Below are 25341 nucleotides of genomic sequence, written 5' to 3'. Positions count from 1 at the left end.
AGCAGAACTGTGGGCAGTCCCTGTTTTATAAATGTCCTTCTCTGGAAGAGTGCTGATCCGTGGGTCTGCTGTTGTACCAAGGGTATGCAGAACTTTCTTCTTTATGAGAAACTGTTTCTCAGGGGTAAATTTATATTGTCCTACATGTGTTTTAAACATGGGCTTAGAAGTTGTAGCCTTAGAGCTTTATTAAGTACCCTGCTAAATAATTAACTTTGTAAATTAAAAATGTGTTTAATTTGGCTTTCGAACCTATAGTTCTGAAACCAAGTGTGCCCTTCCTAATTTGGAAATATTTTCTTTCTGGTTTTTATTTTGACTTGTCCCCAGCTATCTACTTTGGTTGCTATTTCTAGCATCCCAGAGGAGCTGCTTCCATGGTTGTCATAGTACAGACAAACACAAGAAAACCAAGAACTCAGTGCTTTCATAAAGCATTTATTTTTATTTGAAAACATTATACAGGCATTACATTGCCACAGCCAGTCCATAGGGGTGCATGCAAATATCAAAAATGGACAGTTTGTTCAACTCATCAGTGTAAATTTGCTTTTTGGTTCATATTTTTCATCTGCAGTGTCAGGATTAGTGTGCTTTGTTATGTGGCTTAACAATAGAATCCTACCCATGGGGTAAAATCTGTACTGGCAGCTAGCTGGGGACTACTAGATGGTTACAAATAAAAATAAACCCAAAACAAATAATACTACACGCTTGTCAAAAGGTTAATAGCACAAGTTAGCAATATCTAAACTAAACATTGAAACATTTTCATGAGACAAATTTTCAGTGGTGCAAATTTTTCCATTGCTTGGTCTCCCTTGATGTGTGTGTTTCAGAGTTTGGAGCCGTGGGAAGGTGTGACCAAGGCAAGATCGGTCCCCAGTGCAAGTTTTCATTGAGGAATGAGAACCACTACTCATCTCTGGCAGGGTTTAGGAGAGCTGTGGTTTGCTCTTAATCAAATTTTATACAAGTTGCTAAAGTTTCTTTGTTGAGGAGAGAGTGGTGATGGATTGAAAAGCTGAAAGTTTTGCTGGTGTCTACTGAGGTTATGAAATCTCAGAAACTAAACGGCTAGAGTTAATATCGCCCTATTCCCATATCCCACCCCACTCCCCAAGGACCAATGTTTTCACACAAAAAAAGAATTTGTTCTTTACTTTTTTTTCCCCCTTAAGGGTCAGTCTGGAGCTTATGATCTTAGACAATTCAATGTGTTACCAGCCTTTCTAAATGGAGACAAACCAACACAGTGAGGTAACCCAGTGACATGGAAGTCTGATTACAAGGACACTGAATGATAAAGGTATACAGTGAATTCATCTTGACCTTCACACTTGGTTTCCATTCAATGGAGTCAATTAAAATATCCTATAAAATAACTCATGTATTGACCTTTAACCATCAGTTGATTGCAAACATTTTGGAAATTTAAATTAAAAAATAATTCCAGTCCACTGAGTAGACTTGGAAATAGTTTCAGCCACTTGCTTTTCATAAGACTACTAAGTGTCTACAAATTAGTGTCATAAGAATGAATTGAAGAGACAAAAACATTTGGCTTAAAATAAATACTAAAAATGCAATAAATCAAGCAAATTATGCAAACCAAAGGAATGTAAACACAAAAATAAAACCACAGTCTTTAAAGGTCTTCAGATCTGAATGGACAAAATATTCAGAGAAAGGTATTTAATTGGTTTAAAAGGTAGCAGAGAGCAGATGTTGACAAGGGTGTTTAGATTTGATGTAACCTTAACATTTACCTTTTTCCCCCCACAGAAAATGAAACATATTTTTAAGGAAGCTGAACTGACCCTGAAATCTACACATTAGAGAAGATCATTTTTCTTCCCATCTCCTGGGACAGGAGCATCCACACTGTATAAGTCAGGTAAAATGGCCACAGGAGTGCTAGCAGGAGCAGGGGATAAGTTTGCCCACCATATTAAGGTCTTGTTCAGGCTCTACTCTGTCCTCTATGGATACCCCACTGGTGTTTTGCCTTGCTTGCTTAGGATGTATTTATCTGAATTGCCAAATTTTCATAAACATTTATACAAATCCTGATATTCCATTGAAGATTTTTTTGAATGGTATTTAGGTTAGCCAAATTCAAAGAGCACTTCACATTCTGCCACACAGAATCTATTCTAAGTTAAAGGGTTCTTTATTTCCTGTGTTTGGCAAAAAGGTTCTTCATTTCCTGTGTTTGGCAAAAAGGGCTATTTTATGGGCAACAGATTAGACTAGTGACATATCACTCAAAGCCTTATCAGGACACTGTAATATTCTCTATATCCATAAGAATGTGTGTCAATATAGTCTGTTATTGGATGGATGCCAAATATGACCATAATGCCAGACTTTTTCAATGGTGACATCATTACCACTATGAAGTGACCAGAGCAATTGAACTATTATTAGAGATTGCTCCACATCAGCACCTTGACTTTAGGAGGTGGCATAACCAATGATACTCCACAGCAAAGATAATTTCCATGTTGGTGTACTTCAAAAAGGCTTCCATATAATTAGGAGGGCAGAGGACCATGGCTTTTTCCAGTGCCTTGAATAATTTCCACATTATTAGTAGGGAAATCTAGGGGGAAAATTGTTTTTCCCCTAGATTTATTCATTGTTATCCTGAAGCAAGGATATAGGGAGAGGATGAAAGGTTTTAAAAAAACATATCTAACCCTAAACACAAATGCTATTATTTCTGGGGTTTCCCAAAAGCCACAGAAATGGAACAGTCCTTGTCCTGTTATTATGGGGACTTGATCAGCAGAATCGCATGGCACAACAGAAAGGCATGGCCTGGAGTCATCAGAGATTGAAATATAAAAAGGCTAAAATGTTTGTTTTATATCTATTCCTAGAATAGAGAATTATATGGTCAGTTGCCCCTCCCCACAAGGGTCACCGCACAAAATACTTATTGAGCAGGCAATCCAACAGGTAACAGAGGAAACCATTAGCCACCAGGTCCCTAGGATAAGGAAACTTCTCAGGGGTGGAGCTCCTGTGGCATGCATCACTCATAGAGTCTGTGCAAAAAATAAAGTATGATTCTTAAAAAGTGGCTTGCCATAGAAAAGTGGGATTTATGTTGACTACATGTGGGTCTGGCAATAGTTCCTATTGGGAGTATAAAACCTCCTCCTGAAAGTCAGTGTAATAACAGTAACAATAATAATACAAATCATAATAACAATAATACTTGTTTTTGATTCAAAAATATTCACAATAATTAATGCAGGGGGGTTGTGATCAGGATACGCACTAGCTAGGCATCTCTCCAAGTCAGGTGGATGGAGCCTATATCTCCAGTGATTTCCAGCTTGTTCCTTTTACAAGCTTTTGGAGGATTTGCTACCTTGCAGTCCACCTATGTAAACTGCACCTAATAAATACCTTTCTCTATGTACAATACAGAGATGATGGGCAAACACATGGCCACTGATCTGTCTTCAGTGGGCAGGGTGGGCCTCCCGCTAGGCCACACGAACGTGGGGCTCCTCTTCTGTCTCCTGGCCCAGGCTGGTGTAGGTGACTGAAGGCTCCACCTGAGCTGTGGTTGGTAAGTCCACAACAGGTCCTGAAGGATTGCGGAACTGCTTGTACACTCGGGGGTCCTGGGCTATGTAGGTGGAGGTGGAGGAGTACAGCACTAGCCCGATAAGGATGGTGAAGAAAGACAGGAGATAAAGTCCTGAAAACTAAAAACACAACAGCAAGGTCATTTAGCAGCCAGAGCAGAAAGACTGCCACATTAATGAAGCCCAGTGAGGCAGGAGGAGCTGCTTCCTTATGAACAGGCAGCTTGATGGGCTGGCCAATACATGTGATGAAAAGTGAATTTTCTCTTCCTAAACTAGCTTGGTCTTATTGATTCCCCTTATCTTTTTCTAGACCCTGTGGCTAATAAGAGGAACACTTAGCTAATTGTCTCTAAAGTGCCAATCTAAGTACCTGGTATGTTGGGAGAGCTAGTTAAGCACAAATTAAAATACATCAAGTTAAAAGCAAAAAAAAAAAAAAAAAAAAAAAAAATCCCCAGCATCACTCAATAAGGACTTGCTTATTTGTGGCCTCATTAAACCCAAATGAAATACAGATATTCTGTTTAGAGTTGTAATGAAGCCATAAACAAGGAACCCCTCACTGACAGCTGCATCAGGGAACTCTGGTTTCACCATAATCCAATGCAGACATTATCTGTCTTTTCAGTAGGAACAACTATTGACTTTGGTAACTATCTTTTTTTGCAAGATTAGATTATTCTTTGAGAGGAAGAAACAGTACAACATTCCATCCCTGCCCTGCTAATCAAAAAGCAAACCAAATAGGATTGTCCAGATAGCATTCTTTACCCGAAACTGCTTGCTTGACAATTCATGGAGTTTGTGTGTGTGTGTGTGGGGGGGGGGGAGTAATTGGTTTATACAAATCCCAAGAATTCACATATTTTTGAAAAATTACAACTTTGGGACTTTCTCCAGCAGTTATACTGGAAGTACTTGAGTAGTCACTAGGGGAGATAAGGGAACAAGATGAGTGTTTTCATTTTTCTTGTTTCACTCCTTCATTCAATGAATAGTTTCTTGCAATGCCTTCTCTGTATCAAACATTGAATTATATTCTGAGGAAAGAGAAATGAAAAATATGGCTGGTCTTGACCACCAAGGCCTTAAGAGTCTCACATGAGAAACAGAGGCACAGACCCACAAAAGCAATACAGCACACTTATAGAGTGTCAAGGCTCATTTCAGTCAATAGCTATTAACCCAGTCTTGGTCACTTCCTGTATCCATGGGAGAAAGGGATCAATTTTATTTCCTACTGTATTGTTTATGCTCAATTCTGGAAGAAATAACAACTGATAAAAAGAGAAAAATTCATTGGGGGCTGGAAGAAAGGAGAATAGGAAAATGACCCAGTAGGTTATGAGGCTAAAATAAAGAGCTAAAGAAATAGCTATAAATGGTGGTTCAATAATAGGAAAGGCAGTCTTGCAATATGACACAGAAAAAAGGTATCTCTGTAGCTAAAAGTCCCTGCCACACTGTTTGTTCACTTTTTTTTTTTGCTTTCTGCAGGAACAAGGTTGCTAAGACTAAAGGTCTGATTTTCTTTCTATAGCAGTCCTTGCCCTGACCCCCCCAACTCCTTTATTTTTCACATTCCAACCAAATGATGACACTTCTTCAGATGGATTTATGAACTAGACTCAGCTTGAAATAGCTTCACTTAATTAACTTGAAATAATTAATTCAGTTTTCCCCAAAGAAATGTGCCTAATTCTTTGATTCATGAATTTGTAAAATAAAATGATCAGGAAAGAAGATCATTAACTCAGAAAACCTACTTAACCCCAAATTTGCTTCCTGAAATTCTATATTCAAGAGCTCCACCCTTTATCAGGAACTTTAGTACATTAAATGGGTTCATTCCCAACATTATAAGATCACTTCAAATATTTTGTAAATGACTTTCACTTTCAAAACTCTACGTGTGTCTTTTCAGGTCAAGTATGAAACTTTGCATGGTCTCAGGTATGAGCCTGCCTCTCTTCTTGCAGGTGGAGGTAGAGAGATTAAGAATGGAAGCTCATTCCCACCACCAAACTGGAATCATAGCTTTATTCCTTTCTAGCTATAACCATGGAACATTTTCTTAAGTTTTCCAGGTCCAAGCTTCCTTGTCAATCAAGGGCCCCTACTGTGTAGGAGGTTATAAAGATCAAGTAAGATAAAGCCTGAAAAGCACTTATCACAGTACCTATCTTGTAGCAGTCATTCTGTTGGTTTCATTGTTGTTGCTATTGTTTTTGTACCACTTAAAAGGACATGGAACCATAAGATTGAGTGAAAAATCCGCTAGAGAGTGCTTTCTTGTGCCACAGCTTTGGAACAACACATATTGTATTTCCAATGCATTTCTATTTAATTCATACAGAATTCCCTCTAAGATTGCTCTAAAGATAGATGGCATGAAATTTTATACAACAGTGGCATCTTGGAAGTTACCCAAGAAATTTATTATTAGATGGTAGAGAAAGTTTTCACTTCCCCCAAAAGGGAGCAGACAGACAAGCATCATGATGAATCAGGATAAATTCTGAACATTACAAATGGTGACAGAAAGTCCTGATGTTTTAAAACAAGAAAGGTTTTTCATCTCCCCATTCTTTAATTTTTAACAGTACAAAAGGAAATTTAATCAGGGTACCTGATAGAATGACCCCCAGTTCTAGATAGGTGCACTTATCTTGTTCAGCATTTGTTTGAAAAACCATTCAACAAAAGTTTTGTGCAGTCTAGGCTGCTTAATTTGTTAACTGCAAAGAAATTCTTATTTCTCCTTTCTCAAGCAAAGAGGATAGGAACACTCAGTGAGGACTGAAAGCTCTCTCAGCGTTTCAGAAAAGGCAAGATTTGGGGGAGGCTTGTCTTCACTGAGGGGCTGCTCTCTGAATATACTGTGTGGTCATTCCCTCAACCAAATGTAGCCCTCAGAATATGCTGTGTGTTCCGAGATACAGGCACATGACAGCCTGCATTTTATCTGCACATAAGTCTGGAGAAACTGGGAAAGAATGAGCCTTATGTTAACATTACCACTCTTCAGACAATGTTTGCTTTGCTGCATTTTCCATTTCGATAGGTCTTTGTGAAAAAAAGGTCAGAAAATGCTACCGTAAATGAGAATTTCTGTGTGTTGCTTAAAATAATTTGATCGGGATACAATTCATTGTAAAGGAGGTGACTTGGAAGGCTGATAATAAGTCTGTACAAACTCTTTAACTTCCAACTAGGAGTAGTTAAACCTAGCTTTTAGACAGCTGGCATGTCAATATGGTTGCTATTCAATTAATGTGGTATTTGGCACATCATTAAAGACAGACAAAATTTTCATTTTATTTTTGGCATTAAACATCTAAGTTGAATTTTAATAAACTAAAGACTTCAATGGACTTAAACCTAAACAAGTAGAATAATCACATGGTTTGAAAGTCATTTTTCCAAGTACATTTATAAATATATCAACTATGATATGTGAGGAAGAGGGCAATTTTTTAAGGGCAGCTTTCTTTTTCTTGCTTGACTAAAAACAGCAGTGGTTGGCAGAGGAGAACATGGGCAATCCTCAGAGGGGAATAAAGTGAACTAGGCAGGGAAACTCATTTAAGCTGAACTTTTATTGACTAGTATACATCAGCTACTTGGTATGGTAGGCTTAGTTTGACCTTATTTCCTGGCAAGTGCACCTTAAAGGAGACTGTTTATGGTATATGCTTCTGTGAACTGTAGGTTCTTGATGTTGGACTTGGGTCATTTTTGCTAAATAAGTGCTTGTACTTATTAACGATGAGAACCAACTGATGATTTAATGGATAATAAAAAACTCAAGACTTAGCTCTTACAAACAGGCATATGACAGTTTATATATCTTAAAAAAGATTCAGTGGAAAAAAGAAACTGTTACTCATGAGAGGCGAATAAGGATTGGGAAAGAGTACTCAGTGAGTTTTCTTAGGAAAGGGGGAAAGGGAAAGCAGAGTGGAGAAAAGCTCCTGGAGTTATTTGAGAAAAAAGGACAGATCTAGACCTACCTTGAAGAGTCAAGGAAGCTCAAGAGATAATACAGTAGAAGGCAGGGTCAGATTAGAAAGAGAAATGATATATGTAAAAAAAAAATCTATATATCCAGGACAAAAGAGGACTGCAGAATTGGATTTTAAAAAATGTGTTCTGTCTTTTGTTTATCTTCTTTGAAAAAGTGTTTTGAGAATTTAATGTACAATTTTTTTTTAAAAATAGACTTCATTCTTAGAGCAGTTTTAGATTCACAGCAAAACTGAGCAGAAAGTAGGAAGAGAGGAAGAGTCTTCAGGTAGCCCTGAACATGTTTATACAGTCTTGACCAGGAACATCTTCCTGATCACCATGCATCTTTGGGCCACACAAACTTACACCGAAACCTCCTTATTACCCAAAGTGCAACACACACCACTGTGTGTGCTCCTGCTGCTGACCTGATGCCTTCTGAACTTGCATTTCAATAATGAACACTTGTTTTTCTGGACAGAAGGGGAGGAGTCTGATGGAACATTATCATCGTTGGTATCTTATGCACCACAGATGAATGAAGGGCAATGCTTTCCAGCCCCCGAGTGTTCTCAAGTCTATCTATTGATGAGTAGGGGAAGGAAAGACCAAGCACTTCACACCATGGCTCAAGGACAATGCTATTGTTAAAATTCTAAGAACACATTGCCTGTTGGTTCTCTATTTGATCTAAGTCTACCACTGAAAGAAGCATACCATTTGGAAATGCAGTAATGCTAACAGTTGAAACTTGTTCCTGAACTGCTTAAGGAGGCAGAACAGAAATGATGTTAAGGATATTTCTAGATTTATTAGAAATTTCTAAGCATTATTCTAAGTGTTATGGTTTGGATATGAAATGTACCCCAAGGGCTCATGTGTGAAGAACACGGTCCCCAAATGCAGGGAAGGTGATTGGATTACAGGTTCTGATCTAATTAGTGGGCTAATCTACTGATGGATTCATAATTTGGTGGCTTTATTGGGAGGTAGTGGAAACTGTAGGAGTTGGGTCTAGTTGGAGGAAGTAGGTTACTGGGGAGTGCACTGAGCCAACAGACTATGGACTAAAACCTCTGAAACCATGAGCCAAAATAAATTTTTCCTCCTTTAAATTGTTTTTCTCAGTTCAGGAACAAGTATCAACAGTTAGCATTATTGCATTTCCAAATGGTATGCTTCTTTCAACAGTGGACTCAGATCAAATGGAGTCCCAAAAGGCAATGTATTCTCAGAATTTTAACAATAATATTGTCCTTGAGCCATGGTGTGAGGTGCTTGGTCTTTCCTTCCCCAACTCATCATTTTGTTCCAGGGGAAAAAAAGTTCACTAATATAAATGATTTTTAATGCTGAAGCATTTCACATATATGATGAATATGTAGGCATGATACCAATTTCCTTTTTAGTTGTTCTTTTTAAAAATGCCTGGGGATAGAGCTCAGTGCTAGAGCACTTGCCTGGCACAGACAAGGCCCTGAATTCAATTTCCAGTACTGTAAAATAAAGAAATAAATTTTTAAAAGGCACCAATCTAATTAAATTCTATCTCCCTCCCTCCTTTTCTCTCTCTGTCTCTGTTCCCCACCACCCCAATCAGGGATTGAACCACTGAGTTACATCCCTTGTCCTTTATATTAACTATTACTAATTTTTAATTTTGAGACAGGGTCTTACTAGTGTGCCCAAGCTGGCTTCAAACTAGCAATCCTCTTGCTTCAGACTCCTGGGTAACTGGGATTATAGGCATGTGCCATTGTGCACTTTCCCATATTTTTAACTCCAGTAGAAAACATCTATGATGGTAAAGTCTAGGAATCTGCAAACTTAACAGATGCTTTAGAAATCAATGCAACCGTGGGTAAGCAGAGCAATAAATGGCAGTGACTGGTTATTTTCAAGGTTATGCAGCCTTGGTTGGTAAATGTGGGCTCAAGAGCTGCTGGGAAGAAATTCCATATAGAATTCCATAACTTTAACAAGGTAATTGTGGCTGGGAAAAAATAGACTTTTAATTAAGTTTGTAAAAACTCTCTTAAACATTCTTTGCAATGCAAAACAAAATGTTCCTCCCATGCCCCCCTTGTATTTGCCTTCAGGAAAGTGTGTAATATAAGATGCACATAGAAATGTAAATCAACTGGCACATCTATCAGTGATTAATACATAGCCCGATTCTGTTTGATATGGAAACAGATTGCCAGTTTGGAAATGCTGGATACCAGAGTGGTATAAAGACCCATCAGTGAATAAATAAAGTAAAATGCCAATTGAAAGAGTGAATCAAGTCATGTGTGGTGGTTCACACTTATAATCCCAGCTACTTGTGAGGCTGAGGCAGGAGGCTTGCAAGTTCAAGTCCAGCCTCAGCAACTTAGCAAAACCCTTTCACAAAATAAAAAAATAAATAAATAAATAAAAAGAAATGGGGATTAGCTCAGTGGTAAACACCCCTGTTTTTTTTTTTTTTTAAAGAGTGAATCATAAATTAAATGTGTGGCTGCTCTAGTGAAGAATAATTGAAAGGGAAATCCTTGGTCTGTTGAGTCCCCACTTTACATGTGGATCTTGGGGTAGACCTTTTGGCAGGAGTCTTGGAAGGGAAGTAGCCAACTGCTACATGTCCTGGGGTGGGAAGGAGAAGTGTTCAGTAATGAAAACACATCTCTCACTTCCCTGAACTTCTTAGAGGGTTGAGGACCACGCCATGTGTCTAGGAGAGCAAGAGCTGGGTGCTGGGTGTGCTGTAGGCAGTGGCCTGGTTAGGATCCTGTGATGGAAGCTCTGCCTGGGCCTGATCTGTTGCTGCTGGGTCAGTGCCAGTTTCTATTCAGCCATAGAAACTAGACAGACCTGGCTCCACAGAAAAACCAACACAAACAAGTTCATGCGGGTTCTTCTAATTTTGGCTCTGCACTAAACTAACAAGATCATTTTTATTATTATTAAGTGTATGAAAAATATGAAAGTTTGACTTCTGGGTTTACCAAACTAGAAATAAATGACCTTGGGAAACAGAGCTTTTTCAAATACTTTCCGACTCCCCAATTATTATCTTACATGTGTCTCCCCTTGTTTCTCCTATTCTTTTTCTCATTAGCCAAAAAAAAATAAAAAGCTAAATCTTTCTGATTAAATATTGCAATATTTCTTTCTTCTAGACCATATTATGGAAAATACCAAATGTGGGCATGGTACACAATCTACTGACATATCAGACTTAGAATACTGGCTCCCCACTGCCTGTTCTTTCTCTAGGGAATTCCAATCCCAAATTCATGATAATATAATCAAGCCAGGAAATAAAAAAAGCTTGAGTGCTTTAGCATGCCAATGGTTTCTCCATCCATATCAGAAAAGCAAGGCATTGTTAAGAGTTAACACTTTAAAAAATGTATCCCTTGAGCACTGAATTGTTAAAAAGAAGGGAAGCAGCAACCAGGTTCCTTTCCTGTCTGTGTGCCTGACTGTCACCCAGGCCAAGGCTGTTGCCCTGAACACAATCCCAGTTTGGTTTATGAGGCCTTATATTTGGTTTGCAAAACCAATTTATTTGGCAGTATAATTTATGCAGCCAATCACATCTTAGGCTGATAAAGTTTCTTTTGCAGGCAAATATCTTCCCTTATGGATAATTTCACACATGAGTACAGCAATAGAGAGCTAAAAATGGATTCTGCCATTCTCTTTTATATGACAGACAATTTCACTTGGTTTGATGAATTTTTTTTAATTGATTGTTCAAAACATTACAGAGCTCATGATATAACATCTTTCATACATTTGACTCAATTGGGTTCTGAACACCCATTTTTACCCCAAATACAGATTGCAGAATCACATCTGTTACATTCTCACATTTTTACAGTGGCATATTAGTGACTGTTGTATTCTGCTACCTTTCCTATCCCCTACTATCCCCCCTCCCCTCCCCTCCCCTCCCATCTTCCCTCTCTACCTCCTCTGCTATTGTTCAATTCTCTCCCCTTTTTTTCTTCCCTCCCCCTTGCCCCTCATAACCTCTTATAATTTTGTGTATCATTGAAGGTCTCCTACCATTTCCATATGCTTTCCCTTCTCTCTCCCTTTCTCTCCCCCCTTTCGCCTTTGTTTACTGTTAGTCTTTTCCTCATGCTCTTCCTTCCTGTTCTGTTCTTAGTTGCTCTCTTTATATCAAAGAAGACATTTGGCATTTGTTTTTTAGGGCTTGGCTAGCTTCACTAAGCATAATCTGCTCTAATGCCATCCATTTCCCTGCAAATTCTATGATTTTGTCATTTCTTAGTGCTGCATAATACTCCATTGTGTATAGATGCCACATTTTTTTTATCCATTCATCTATTGAAGGGCATCTAGGTTGGTTCCACAGTCTAGCTATTGTGAATTGTGCCGCTATAATCATTGATGTGGTCGTATCCCTACAGTGCGCTCTTTTAAGGTCCTCAGGGAATAGTCCGAGAAGGGCGATAGCTGGGTCAAATGGTGGATCCATTCCCAGCTTTCCCAGGAATCTCCATACTGCTTTCCAAATTGGCCTCACCATTTGGCAGTCCCACCAGCAGTGTACAAGTGTACCCTTTTCCCCACATCCCCGCCAACACTTATTGTTGTTTGACTTCATAATGGCTGCCAATCTTACTGGAGTGAGATGGTATCTTAGGGTGGTTTTGATTTGCATTTCTCTGATTGCTAGAGACGGTGAACATTTTTTCATGTACTTGTTGATTGATTGTATGTCCTCCTCTGAGAAGTGTCTGTTCAGGTCCTTGGCCCATTTGTTGATTGGGTTATTTGTTATCTTATTGTTTAATTTTTTGAGTTCTTTGTACATTCTGGATATTAGGGCTCTATCTGAGGTGTGAGGGGTAAAGATTTGTTCCCAGGATGTAGGCTCCCTATTTACCTCTTTTATTGTTTCTCTTGCTGAGAAAAAACTTTTTAGTTTAAGTAAGTCCCATTTGTTTATTCTTGTTGTTAACTCTTGGGCTATGGGTGTCCTATTAAGGAATTTGGAGCCCGACCCCACTATATGTAGATCGGAGCCAACTTTTTCTTCTATCAGACGCAGTGTCTCTGATTTGATATCTAGCTCCTTGATCCATTTTGAGTTAACTTTTGTGCATGGCGAGAGAAAGGGATTCAATTTCATTTTGTTGCATATGGATTTCCAATTTTCCCAGCACCATTTGTTGAAGATGCTATCCTTCCTCCATTGCATGTTTTTAGCCCCTTTATCAAATATAAGATAGCTGTAAATTTGAGGATTGGTTTCTGTGTCCTCTGTTCTGTACCATTGGTCCACCTGCCTGTTTTGGTACCAGTACCATGCTGTTTTTGTTACTATTGCTTTGTTGTACAGTTTGAACTCTGGTATCGCTATACCTCCAGATTCACACTTCCTGCTTAGAATTGCTTTTGCTATTCTGGGTCTTTTGTTTTTCCATATGAATTTCATGATTGCTTTATCTATTTCTACAAGAAACGCCGTTGGGATTTTGATAGGCATCGCATTAAACCTGTAGAGAACTTTGGGTAATATCGCCATTTTGATGATGTTAGTTCTGCCTATCCATGAACAGGGTACATTTTTCCATCTTCTGAGATCTTCTTCTCTCTCTTTAGGGTTCTGTAGTTTTCATTGTATAAATCTTTCACCTCTTTTGTTAGGTTGATTCCCAAGTATCTTATTTTCTTTGAGGATATTGTGAATGGAGTGGTTTTCCTTATTTCCATTTCAGAGGTTTTGTTGCTGATATACAGGAATGCCTTTGATTTATGTGTGTTGATTTTATATCCTGCTACTTTGCTGAATTCATTTATTAACTCTAGCAGCTTCTTTGTAGACCCTTTTGGGTCTGATAAGTATATTATCATGTCATCCGCAAATAGCGATAATTTAATTTCTTCTTTTCCTATTTTTATGCCTTTAATATCTTTTGTCTGTCTAATTGCTCTGGCTAGTACTTCGAGAACTAAATTGAATAGAAGTGGTGATAGAGGGCATCCCTGTCTTGTTCCAGATTTTAGAGGGAATGCCTTCAGTTTTTCTCCGTTTAGGATGATGCTAGCCTGAGGTTTAGCATATATAGCTTTTACAATGTTGAGGTAAGTTCCTGTTATCCCTAGTTTTTCTAGTGTTTTGAACATAAAGGGATGCTGTACTTTGTCAAATGCTTTTCCTGCATCTATCGAGATGATCATATGGTTCTTGTCTTTAAGTCTATTGATGTGAATAGCATTTATTGATTTCCATATATTAAACCATCCTTGTATCCCAGGGATGAATCCTACTTGATCATGGTGCACAAGTTTTTTGATATGTTTTTGTATTCGATTCGCCAGAATTTTATTGAGAATTTTTGCATACAAGTTCATTAGAGATATTGGTCTGTAGTTTTCTTTCTTTGAAGTGTCTTTGTCTGGTTTTGGGATCAGAGTGATGTTGGCCTCATAGAATGAATTTGGAAGAGCTCCTTCTTTTTCTATTTCTTGAAACAGCTTGAAAAGTATTGGTATTAATTCTTCTTTGAAGGTTTTGTAGAACTCCGCTGTATACCCATCCGGTCCAGGGCTTTTCTTGGTTGGTAGTCTTTTGATGGCTTCTTCTATTTCTTCCTTTGTTATTGGTCTGTTTAAATTGTGTGTGTCTTCCTGTCTCAATCTGGGCAGATCATATGCCTTAAGAAATTTATCGATATGTTCACTATCTTCTATTTTATTGGAATATAGGGTTTCAAAATACTTTCTAATTATCTTCTGTATTTCAGTAGTGTCTGTTGAGATATTGCCTTTTTCATCCCGTACGTTAGTAATTTGAGTTCTCTCTCTTCTTCTCTTCGTTAGCATGGCTAAGGGCCTGTCTATCTTGTTTATTTTTTCAAAGAACCAACTTTTAGTTTTATCAATTTTTTCAATGGTTTTTTTTTGTTTCAATTTCGTTGATTTCTGCTCTAATTTTAATTATTTCTTGTATTCTACTACGTTTGCTGTTGTTTTGCTCTTCCTTTTCTCGGTTTTTGAGGTGTAGTGTGAGTTCATTTATTTGTTGGTTTTTTCTTTTTTTGAGGAAAGAACTCCAAGAAACGAATTTCCCTCTTAAAACTGCTTTCATTGTGTCCCATAGATTCCGGTATGTTGTGTCTGCATTATCATTTATCTCTAAGAATTTTTTCATCTCCTCCTTTATGTCTTCTGTATCCCATTGATCATTCAGTAACATATTGTTCATTTTCCATGTGATATAGGATTTTTCCTTCCTTCTTTTATCATTGATTTCCAATTTCATTCCATTGTGATCAGATATGGTGCATGGTATTATCTCCACGCCTTTATATTTACTAAGAGTTGCCTTATGGCATAATATATGGTCTATCTTTGAGTAGGATCCATGTGCTGCTGAAAAGAATGTGTATCCACTTGACGATGGTTGATATATTCTGTATATGTCGGTTAAGTCTAGGTTATTGATTGTGTTGTTGAGTTCTATAGTTTCTTTATTCAGTTTTTGTCTAGAGGATCTGTCTAATGGCGAGAGCGGTGTGTTGAAGTCACCCATAATTATTGTGTTGTGGTCTATTTGACTCTTGAACTTGAGGAGAGTTTGTTTTATGAACATTGCAGCTCCATTGTTTGGTTCATACAAATTGATAATTGTTATGTCTTGTTGGTGGATGGTTCCTTTTAACAGTATATAGTGTCCTTCTTTATCCTTCTTGATTAACTTAGGTTTAAAGTTGATTTTATTCGATATGAGTATGGCCACTCCTGCTTGCTTCCGAGGGCCAACCTTTTACCTTCAGCCTGTGCATGTCTTTTCCTATCATATGAGTCTCCTGAAGGCAGCATATTGTTGGATTTGTTTTTTTGATCCAGGTTACTAGCCTATGTCTCTTGATTGGTGAGTTTAGGCCATTAACATTTAAGGTTACAATTGAGATATGATTTGTACTTCCAGTCATGCTTCTTTATTTATTTTAGTTTGGCTAGTTTTATTTTTTGTTTATTTTCCTCCCCCTTTACTGAGATACCTCCTGCTGTTAGTTTTGGGCACTATTTTTTGATTCCTCTTCTTGTAGTATTTTGCTCAAAATGCTTTGCAGTGCTGGTTTTCTTGCTGCGAATTCTTTTAGCTTTTGTTTATCGTGAAAGATTTTAATTTCATTGTCAAATCTGAAGCTTAATTTTGCTGGATACAGTATTCTTGGTTGGAATCCATTATTTTTCAGCGTTTGAAATACATTGTTCCAGGATCTTCTCGCTTTCAAAGTTTGTGATGAGAAATCAGTCGTTAACCTAATTGGTTTATCCCTGAATGTAATCTGCCTCTTTTCTCTCGTAGCTTTTAATATTCTCTCCTTGTTCTGTACGTTGGCTATCTTCATAATTATATGTCTTGGAGTTGGTCTATTACGGTTTTGAATGTTTGGGGTCCTGTAGGCTTCCAGGATTTGGCAATCCATTTCATCTTTCATCTCTGGGAAGTTTTCTAGAATTATTTCATTTAATATGCTGTCCATTCCTTTGGTTTGAATCTCTGTGCCTTCTTCTATCCCGATGACCCTCAAATTTAGTTTTTTTATGACATCCCATATCTCTTGAATAGATTGCTCGTGGGATTTAAGCATCTTTTCTGTGTTGACTATATTCTTTTCAAGTTGATAAACCTTGTCTTCATTATCTGATGTTCTGACTTCTACTTGATCAAGTCTGTTTGTAATATTCTCGTTTGAGTTTTTAATTTGGTTTATAGTTTCCTGCAATTCTAGGATTATTGTTTGATTTTTTTTAAGATCTCTATCTCCTGGTAGAGCTCGTTCTTTGCCATTTGAATTTGTTTGTTTAATTCATTTTCAAAATATACTTTTATTGCTTGGACTTGCTGTCTCATGTCTTCTCTAATATTCCTTTCCATTCGAGTTAGGTATGCCTTGAGTTCTTTCCCTATCCCTGCTTCTGATGTGTCTATGTCCTCCTGTAGAATTAAGTTGTCCTGCATTGTTTGTAATCCTTTTTTCCCTTGTTTTCTCATGTTGTCCACGTTACTTTCCAGCTCTTTTTGATTGCCGTGTTTCTGCTCTCTTCTATAGGTTTGTTTTGGTTCTGTATTACTCTGTTGTTTCTTGTTTGGGTTGTTAAACTGTGCCTGCTAACGTGGATTCCGCTGGGAAGGAATTCCGACGGCCGAGCTCCAGTGACGTCACTACTCTCCTATGGCGGGCCCCAGGCTCCTTGCTGGGGTGTCCTAATGGGGCTGTGTGACTGGACTGTCTCTGTTTGGTTTCAGCTCCCGGTCACGGCAGGCGGGCAGTCTCCAGCCACCCAGTATCACCGGAAGCGGGCGGGTGTTCAGTCGCCAGCGGGGGGGGGGGGTGGACTCCAGCCGCCTAGTCGTGCAGGCAGCGGGCCAGCTGTCGCCAGTGGGCAGGCGATCTCTAGCCACCCAGTCGTGAGGTCGGTAGCCGGCGGGCGGGCGTTCTCCTACCGCCCAGTTACGCGGGCAGTGGGTGAACTGTCGCCGGCGGGCCTGAGGTTTCCAGCCGCGAAGGCCTGGCCTCTAGTCCCCTGGTTTCTCCTGCTAGTCTTGGTTTCTACTGCTAGGCCAGATTTCCCCTAGTCTTTATGCAGGCTCACTCTGATACTCCCTCCCCTGGAAAGCCTAGGAGAGATTTTATGCGAATTCCCTGATGTATGGGGGATGGGCTGAGTTACACACACCTGTTTTATTGTTGCAGTCTGTCGGAGAGTGGCAGTGGATACTTCAGCTCTCCAAGATGGTGGCCGCTGATTGCCTTGGTGGAGTTTCCGTTGTGGGGGTAGGACTGTTTCGCTTCCTTCCCCGTCTGAGATTCCGAACTCAGCCCGGGGGTCAGTGTAGGCTTGGCCGGCGGGATGCCACCGAATCACAGCCACTTTTCTCCCTGCTTGCTAATTAATTGCTTCTCTGCTGCGCCCCACCTTCTGTAGCCGCGGGGCAGGCCGCGGGAATCAGTCAGCCTGGATCTCTGGGGTCGCACAATTCTGGTTTGATGAATTGATAGAAATTCTCTTTCATGTAGATTTCTATTTTCTGCAGTCCATTAAAACATTAATACCCAGGTCAATGTGGAACAGAAGGGGCTTCCTTTTTGGGAGTGTTTAATTATAGGCTCAGTTACAACCAAGGCTATTTAGTGTCTCATTTATGTTACCTTCCCATGCATTGTTCTTAATATCACTATGTAGTCTAGAAGGGAATACATTTGTGTAGAAGACACACTGAGCAGTAGCCTTTGCTCCATTTGGACTCTTGTATCACAAAGCATATATTTTCCTCAGCACAACAGATGCACATGGAGCTCTAGTGTTTTTGCAGAAGACTAGATGTTAAAACCAACGAAGACTAGTTTCTAGCAAATGGTAGTATTGCTGCTCAACATATCCGAAATATCACCTGTCCCCAAACAATGGAATCAAGGGATGGAAATGGATGTGCCACTATTCACTATTTGCTCTGTTGATGCACTAGCAAAATTTTTAGTTTCAAAGGGAAGCACGCTTTCCTTGAGAAACAGAACAATGACTTCACAGAATTGCAAGTTAAAGACTGTCATCTGGATACTTTCGGCTCCTCATGCTTCTGAATCAGCAGGCAAAGAGGGGAGTGAACAGTGTTTATTATCCTTAAAGAAAAGGAAGACGATAAAACTTCATGAGTCTGAATACCTCTTTCTATTCTCCAAAAGCTAGCCAAGTTAAGGGAACAATGAGAGTGAGTCTGGGCCAGAATGTCCAGTTAACATATTATCTTGAAGGACACTGGCTTTCTCTTGTTTATGCTGGGAACTTGGGCAAGTTAGTGTTATCTGAAGAGAGCTGCTTTCTTGCATACATGTCAAGTTCCTTGAGGTGCCAGTCATACAATGTACAAAGCAAGCTAAGCTGATGGTGCTTCTATAAGCTAACCTACAAACCATGCTCCCCTACAGGAATAGGTGAGGATTAGAGCACTGTGGAGAGGGAAATGCTTGTTCAGGCAGCCACTCCTGGACAGAGCATTGCGAGGGATAGGAGGTACTATTTTCTGGCAAAATATGGGAGGTACTGTGTGAAACAAGAGGTAAACCTGGCCAACCCATTGCCACTGGACCTTCTGGCAAAGTACCTGTCCAATTCACTTTCATTGGCCCCCACAAGCATTTCTCAGTAAACCTAATATCTAATACCCCATCTCTGGGTGTCTTCTTTGGTTTTTTGGCAACCTATCCCACTGCCCTAGAACAACTGGACTGTGTACATTGCACAGTGCTGGATGGGTGAATTCTGATCATCAGAGGAAAACTGGACTACTACTTTACCAAGGAGGGGAGAAAATGTATATCTGTAATACAGGAGATCCCTTAGGATCTTACCATATCCAGAGATTAAAGTCAATGGAAAACTACAATGATCCAGTATAGGAAGGACTACTAAGTCTTTTAAGGAGTTGAATAACTTCATGATGTGAAAATCCATTAATAGCAGACAAATTTCTGACAGCCACAGGAGCTGGAAGAAAAAAATAATAGATTCTTGCCCAGCGCAAGAGCCTTTGGATAGTGCACACATCTGCTGAACCTTAGCTTTAACCCAGTGAAACTGATTTTGGACTTCTGGGCTCCAGAACTGTGAAAGAATAAGTATTGGTTATTTTGAGCCATGAAGCTTGTGGTCATTTATTCCAGTGGCCATATGAAACTAAAAGACCCAGTAATTAATTATTTATAGAATAACTGAGTATGACTGTGAGATGAGACCCTAAGTAGCACCTAACCACCAATCCATTAAAAAAAAATACTACTGACTTCCTACTACGTGTCTCATGCTGGAGCTATGGTTATAAATAAAAGGAATATAACTCTTGTTTCCAGTCTATGTGGGAAACAGACTAAAAATAAGTTGAAAGAATTAATCTGTAATACAGTTTGGGGAAATGCTATGAAGTAAGTAAACAGGTGACAGGATGATGTGGTAGAGTTCCATAGAAGCTACTTAAATAGTCAATGCAAGTCTTGGGTGAAGATGAGGCATTTGAGGGCTAAAGGATCAGAAGAAATAGCCATGAAAGCATCAAGGGGAGGAGCATCCAGGCCAGGAGACATTAAGAACAAGAGCCCTAAGGATGATAGGGTTTGGATAGCTCAAGGACAGTCAATGTCACTGATGTCCAATACTTAACAGTGATTCATAGTCACTGATAGGATTTAAATTCATCACCTTCCTCATAACTCATGAGGAAACTGTTGTTATTTTCCCCCCTTTTCAGAAGAGGGCATGAAAGCATAGTGTGGTCAGGAATGGATATGGAAGCCACAGTCAGGGTCAGTGTTCGAAGGTCAGCAGTGCATGTATATTTCACTCAAAATTCAATGAGAAAGAAGTATCAAAGAGTGTTCAACAGAGGAGAATCTAATTTAACTTGTGTTCTAAGAGGATTATTCTGGTGAGTGATAGGTTAATTGTAGAAACAAAGAAGCAGAAGCAGGAAGATCAAGAGACATTGTAATGGCCTAAGGGGGAGGTGGTGGTTTGGACCAAGATGGTGGGAGAAGACAGAGAATCCATTCTGGAAGAAGCTCAACATAATTTGCTGACGGGTGAACTGTGGGGGATAAAGAAGAAAGAATCTAAGACTGAATTTTGATTACTGAAGCTGAATATTAGGTATATGATTCTTTAGTAAGCTTTCTCACAGAGCATTTATCCCCCTATTTCATATATCATTTCTTTTATCAGTGGTGATTTCCATGTATCTTTTTTTAAAAAATATTTTTTAGTTGTAATTGGACACAATGGCTTTCTTTTATTTATTTATTTTTATGGGGTGCTGAGGATCCAACCCAACACCTGGTACATACTAGACGAGCACTCTACCGCTGAGCTACAATCCTAGCCCCTCATTTATCTTTGATTGTGCTAGTGTAAGTTGTCTTGTTCTAGGTATAATTCCTACCAATATTTACTCCCATAAAGTTCTCCCATCACTTCATTCACCTCCTTCTTGTAGTCTGAGAAACATTCTGAGAATTGTATTCAGGAAAGCACAAGGAATAACATGTCTAAATTAGGTATGAAAATCTTGCTTTGCAAACACAGCTGCAGTCTACCTTTTCCAAAGTTTTTTCTCATTTCATTTTCAAAGAACCAATCTGTCAGAGGAGTATGGGGTACTATGATGAACACATGATGCTGGGGAAGTGGGAGGCTCAAAACTGCAGTTTGGCCTTTGATCCTGTAGTCACAGCTAACACGATGCCTGGAGACCTTGACACTCAGCTCAAGCCTCTTCCCACTCTTCTAATTGCATGATTAACTGTACTACCAAGCTGTTAATTATTTCTCTTTCATCCATTCCCTATACTCAAGCTTCTAAGGACAATCCATATCTCTTTTACATAAAGAAAGGATACAACTTAAATTCAACATATATTGGAACAACCTTAATGTATTATTGATGAACTTGAGAGATGTTCTTTCTTAAATATAAAAAGAACCAGAGAAAAAGCCTTGATGACATGAAATATGTGTTCCCTCTCACCATATTGAAGTTCTGTATTTCCTTCTTTTTTATGTACCTTTGGTAGCTTTCGGTGAAAGATGGAAAAAGGAAATAAATGGATGAATAATTTATCTGTAAAGATTAGTATGATATGGCAATTGTAAGGGAAGAAAACATATTATGATTTTAATGGTTATGTTTTTCCTAAATAAGCAGTTTGTTTCCTGATAAACAGCTGCCATATTCTCCTAAATAGCCATCAACATTTACTTTAAATTTCAGAATTTCATGAGAAAATTTTGGTTATCTTATAATGCCATTGATATTGAATTTTCACAGTAGTGTGTAATCCTTAAAATCCATGCAGTGCTATAAAAAAATGCGAGTTTCTTTTCCCCTCCATATATTAAATTTTGTACCAATTCTAAAAATAAAATTAACTAATGTCTTAACAAATAACAGCATAAACTTTGGGTGATGCTATATTTTAAAAAAAACCCACATTTTTCCCTCAGAATCTAGAAGTGTCCCCTGTGCTTGACATCCATGAATCAATATATCTATCATGATCTATAAGTTTCTCTATATACATTTTTTAGAAAGATGGGAACGGCCAGAGATCACCATGCTTTAAAGAGACCTGTAATTTAGGACCTTCTTTACTGTCAAATTAGCTGGTGGATCTTTCCTCTGGACAAGTCAATTTGAGATTGTAATTATTATTGCCTGATTCTGTTTCTCCTGAGGTATACTGTATGTATTCAATCAGTTTACATTGTTCTCCCTGTTTCCAGATGCTTTTGCTTCCCAGATAGCTCATTGTTATTTGTAAGATATGGCTTTAATATTCCTTCCCTCTCACATCTTAGCTCAAGATTACTGATTTGCATGGGTCTCCTACACATTCCTTTACATAAAATGAAACTCATAAAACATTAAACCAAAGATATATCACCACATTTTTGAGTGTGCACCCTACTGAAATTCTTACAACAAGATGGACAGGTATGGCCTTAGATACCACCAAGAACAGAAGACTAATGGAAATGTTTCAAGGAAAATTAACATCTACTTTGAGGGTCAGTAAACTACTAAATATAGCAGCTGCCTGATTTTGTAAATAAAATTTTATTGTGACACAGAAATATCTGTGGTACAGTTGAGTAGATGTGAAGTAACTACATAGGCTGAAAAGCCTAAATATTTATAATCTAACCCTATAAAGAAAACTTTGCAATATGATATGTCAAGAGCTTTGTAATGTTGTGAACAAACAATAAAAAAAAAAAAAAAGAAAACTTTGCTGACCCCTGGTCCATATCTACACATATAGCTAGAGATAGGTAGACAGAGTCTTTGATGGTGAATAATTTAAAACTTATCCTCTGGATGACTTATGGGTAACACATCCAAAATACTAGATATAATTTAATTCTCTTGGTAAATTCCCAACCTTTAATCTGAGTTCCTTTCTCCCATTCTTCCATACTCCTGTTATACTTCATACAGTTACCATGCCATTGACTTCTGAATCTCCATGTTCCCTTAAAATGTTCCCTAAGAAATCCATCAATTTAGCCAAAGCATGAACCAAAACGATGGTTTGCTATTGTACATCTAATTTTTTTTTGTTTTGTAGCTCATTTCATCAATTTGACCTGTAAAGATCCACATTGATTAAAAACTTTATCAAATTAAAAGCTCAATTGAAAGCACCACCAACAAATTAGACCACTTGGGAGACAGGATCTCAGACAATAAAGACAAAATATATAATTTTGAAAAGAATGTAGACAACACAGTGAAAATGGTAAGAAACCATGAGCAGAACATTCAAGAAATATGGGATAACATAAAAAGACCAAATTTAAGAGTTATAGGGATAGAGGAGGGAATAGAATTCCAAACCAAAGGAATGAGCAATCTATTCAATGAAATAATATCCAAACACAAAGAATGAATTGGAAATTGGATTGAAGAGGCTTACAGGATGACATTCAAATGTACAAAATTACAACAGATCCACACCAAGGCACGTTATAATGAAAATGCCTAACATACAGAATAAGGAGAGAATATTAAAAGCCATGAGAGAAAAAATCAGATTACATATAGGGGGAAACCAATTAGATTATGTGCAGATTTTTCAACCCAGACCCTAAAAGCTAGAAGATCCTGGAACAACATATATCAAGGTCTGAAAGAAAATGAATACCAACCAGGAATCTTATATCCAGCATAATTAAGCTTTAGATTTGATGATGAAATAAAAACCTTCCATGATAAACAAAAGTTAAAAGAATTAACAACTAGAAAGCCTGCACTACAGAACATCCTTGGCAAAATATTCCATTAAGAGGAAATGAAAAACAACAATGACAATCACCAAAGGGAGGTATTACACTAAAGGAAAAACTAATCAAAGGAGAAACCAAGTCAAGTTAAATACCAAAAATAAACAAAAATGGCTGGGAATACAAATCATGTCTCAAAAATAACCCTAAATGTTAATGGCCTAAACTCATCAATCAGAAGACACATACTGGCAGATTGGATTTAAAAAAAAAAAAGACCCAACAATATGCTTCCTCCAAGAGACTCAGCTCATAGGAAAAGACATCCACAGACTGAAGATGAAAGATTGGGAAAAATTATACCAATCACATGGGCTGTAGAAGCAAGCAGGGATTTCTATCCTTATATCAAATAAAGTAGATTTCAAGCTAAAGTTAATAAAAAGGGATAAAGAAATACATTTAATACTCCTTAAGGGAACCATTCACCAACAACACATAACAATAATAAATTTATATGATCCAAACAATGGAACATGTATGTTCATCAAACAAACTCTTCTGAAGGTCAAGAGTCAAATAGACCACAACACAATAATTCTGGGTGACTTTAACACACCTCTTTCACCAAGAGATAGATCTCCCAAACAAAAGATGAACAAAGAAACTATGGAACACAATAATACAATCAATAACTTAGACTTAACTGACACATATAGAATATTTCATCCTTCAAAGAACGAATACACTTTCTTCTCATCAACACACGGATCCTTATCTAAAATAGACTAAATATTATGCCACAAAGCAATCTTAGCAAATATAAAAAAGTAGTGATACTACCTTGCATTCTATCAGATCTGAATGGAATGAAATTAGAAATCAATGATAAAATAAAAACTAAAAGCTACTTGAACACCTGGAGACTAAATAATATGTTATGAGTGAACAATGGGTTGCAGAAGACATCAAGGAGGAGATTAAAATTTTTTTAGAGGTGAATGAGAACACTGATACAACATATCAAAATCTCTGGGACACCAGGAAGGCAGGAAAGTTCATTGCATGGAGTTCATTCCTTAAAAGAAGAAAAAGTCAACAAATAAATGACTTAATATTACATTTCAAAGCCCTAGAAAAAGAACAACAAATCTACACCAAAAGCAATAGAAGACAGAAAATAATTAAAATCAGAGCTGAAATCAGTGAAATTGAAACAAAAGAAACAATTGAAAAAATTGACAAAACAAAAAGTTGGTTCTTTGAAAAAATAAATAAAATTGGCAGACCCTTAGCCATGTTAATGAAGAGAAGGAGAGATAAAACTCAAATTACTAACATACGTGATGAAAAAGGAAATATCACAACAGATGCTACAAGAAATAAAGAAAATAATTAGAAATTATTTTGAAAACTTGTACTCCAATAAAATAGAATATGGGCTGGGGATGTGGCTCAAGCGGTAATGTGCTCGCCTGGCATGCACGGGGTGCTGGGTTTGATCCTCAGCACCACATAAAAAAAATAAAAGATGATGTGTTCACCAAAAAATAAATATATAAAAAATAGAATATATTGAAGGCATTGACAAATTTATAGAGTCATATTATTTGCCCATATTGAATCAGGATGATACACACAATTTAAACAGACCAATATCAAGCGATGAAATAGAATATGCCATAGGAAGCCTATCAACCAAGAAAAGTCCAGGACCAGATGGATATATAGCCGAGTTCTATATGACCTTTGGGAAAAAAAAAACAACAAACTAATGCTAATACTCTTCAATTTATTTCAGGAAATAGAAAAAGAGGGAGAACTTCTAAACTCATTCTATGAGGCCAATATCACCCTGATTCCAAAACCAGGCAAAGATACATTTTAAAAAATAAAAGTTCAGACCAATATCTCTAAT

At 37.9% G+C, this 25341-nt stretch overlaps 1 protein-coding gene across 1 annotated transcript in view; it reads right to left on the bottom strand.

Annotated features, from left to right (window-relative positions):
• Positions 1–458: 458 nt before the first annotated feature.
• SLC35F1 (solute carrier family 35 member F1) overlaps positions 459–25341 on the bottom strand; it is a 432278-nt gene continuing 407395 nt past the window's right edge. The window contains exon 8 of the mRNA XM_081296206.1: positions 459–3725. Coding sequence (XP_081152332.1) covers positions 3501–3725 — 225 coding nt within the window. The 3' untranslated portion in view covers positions 459–3500. The remainder of the gene's footprint in view (positions 3726–25341) is intronic.

The sequence above is a fragment of the Spermophilus citellus genome (genome assembly GCF_964194105.1).
Source record: "Spermophilus citellus genome assembly, chromosome: 5".
In the NCBI taxonomy this organism is placed as follows: domain Eukaryota; kingdom Metazoa; phylum Chordata; class Mammalia; order Rodentia; family Sciuridae; genus Spermophilus; species Spermophilus citellus.
Note: the sequence above shows the minus strand (reverse complement) of the source record. Positions and strands in the feature narration are given on the sequence as shown.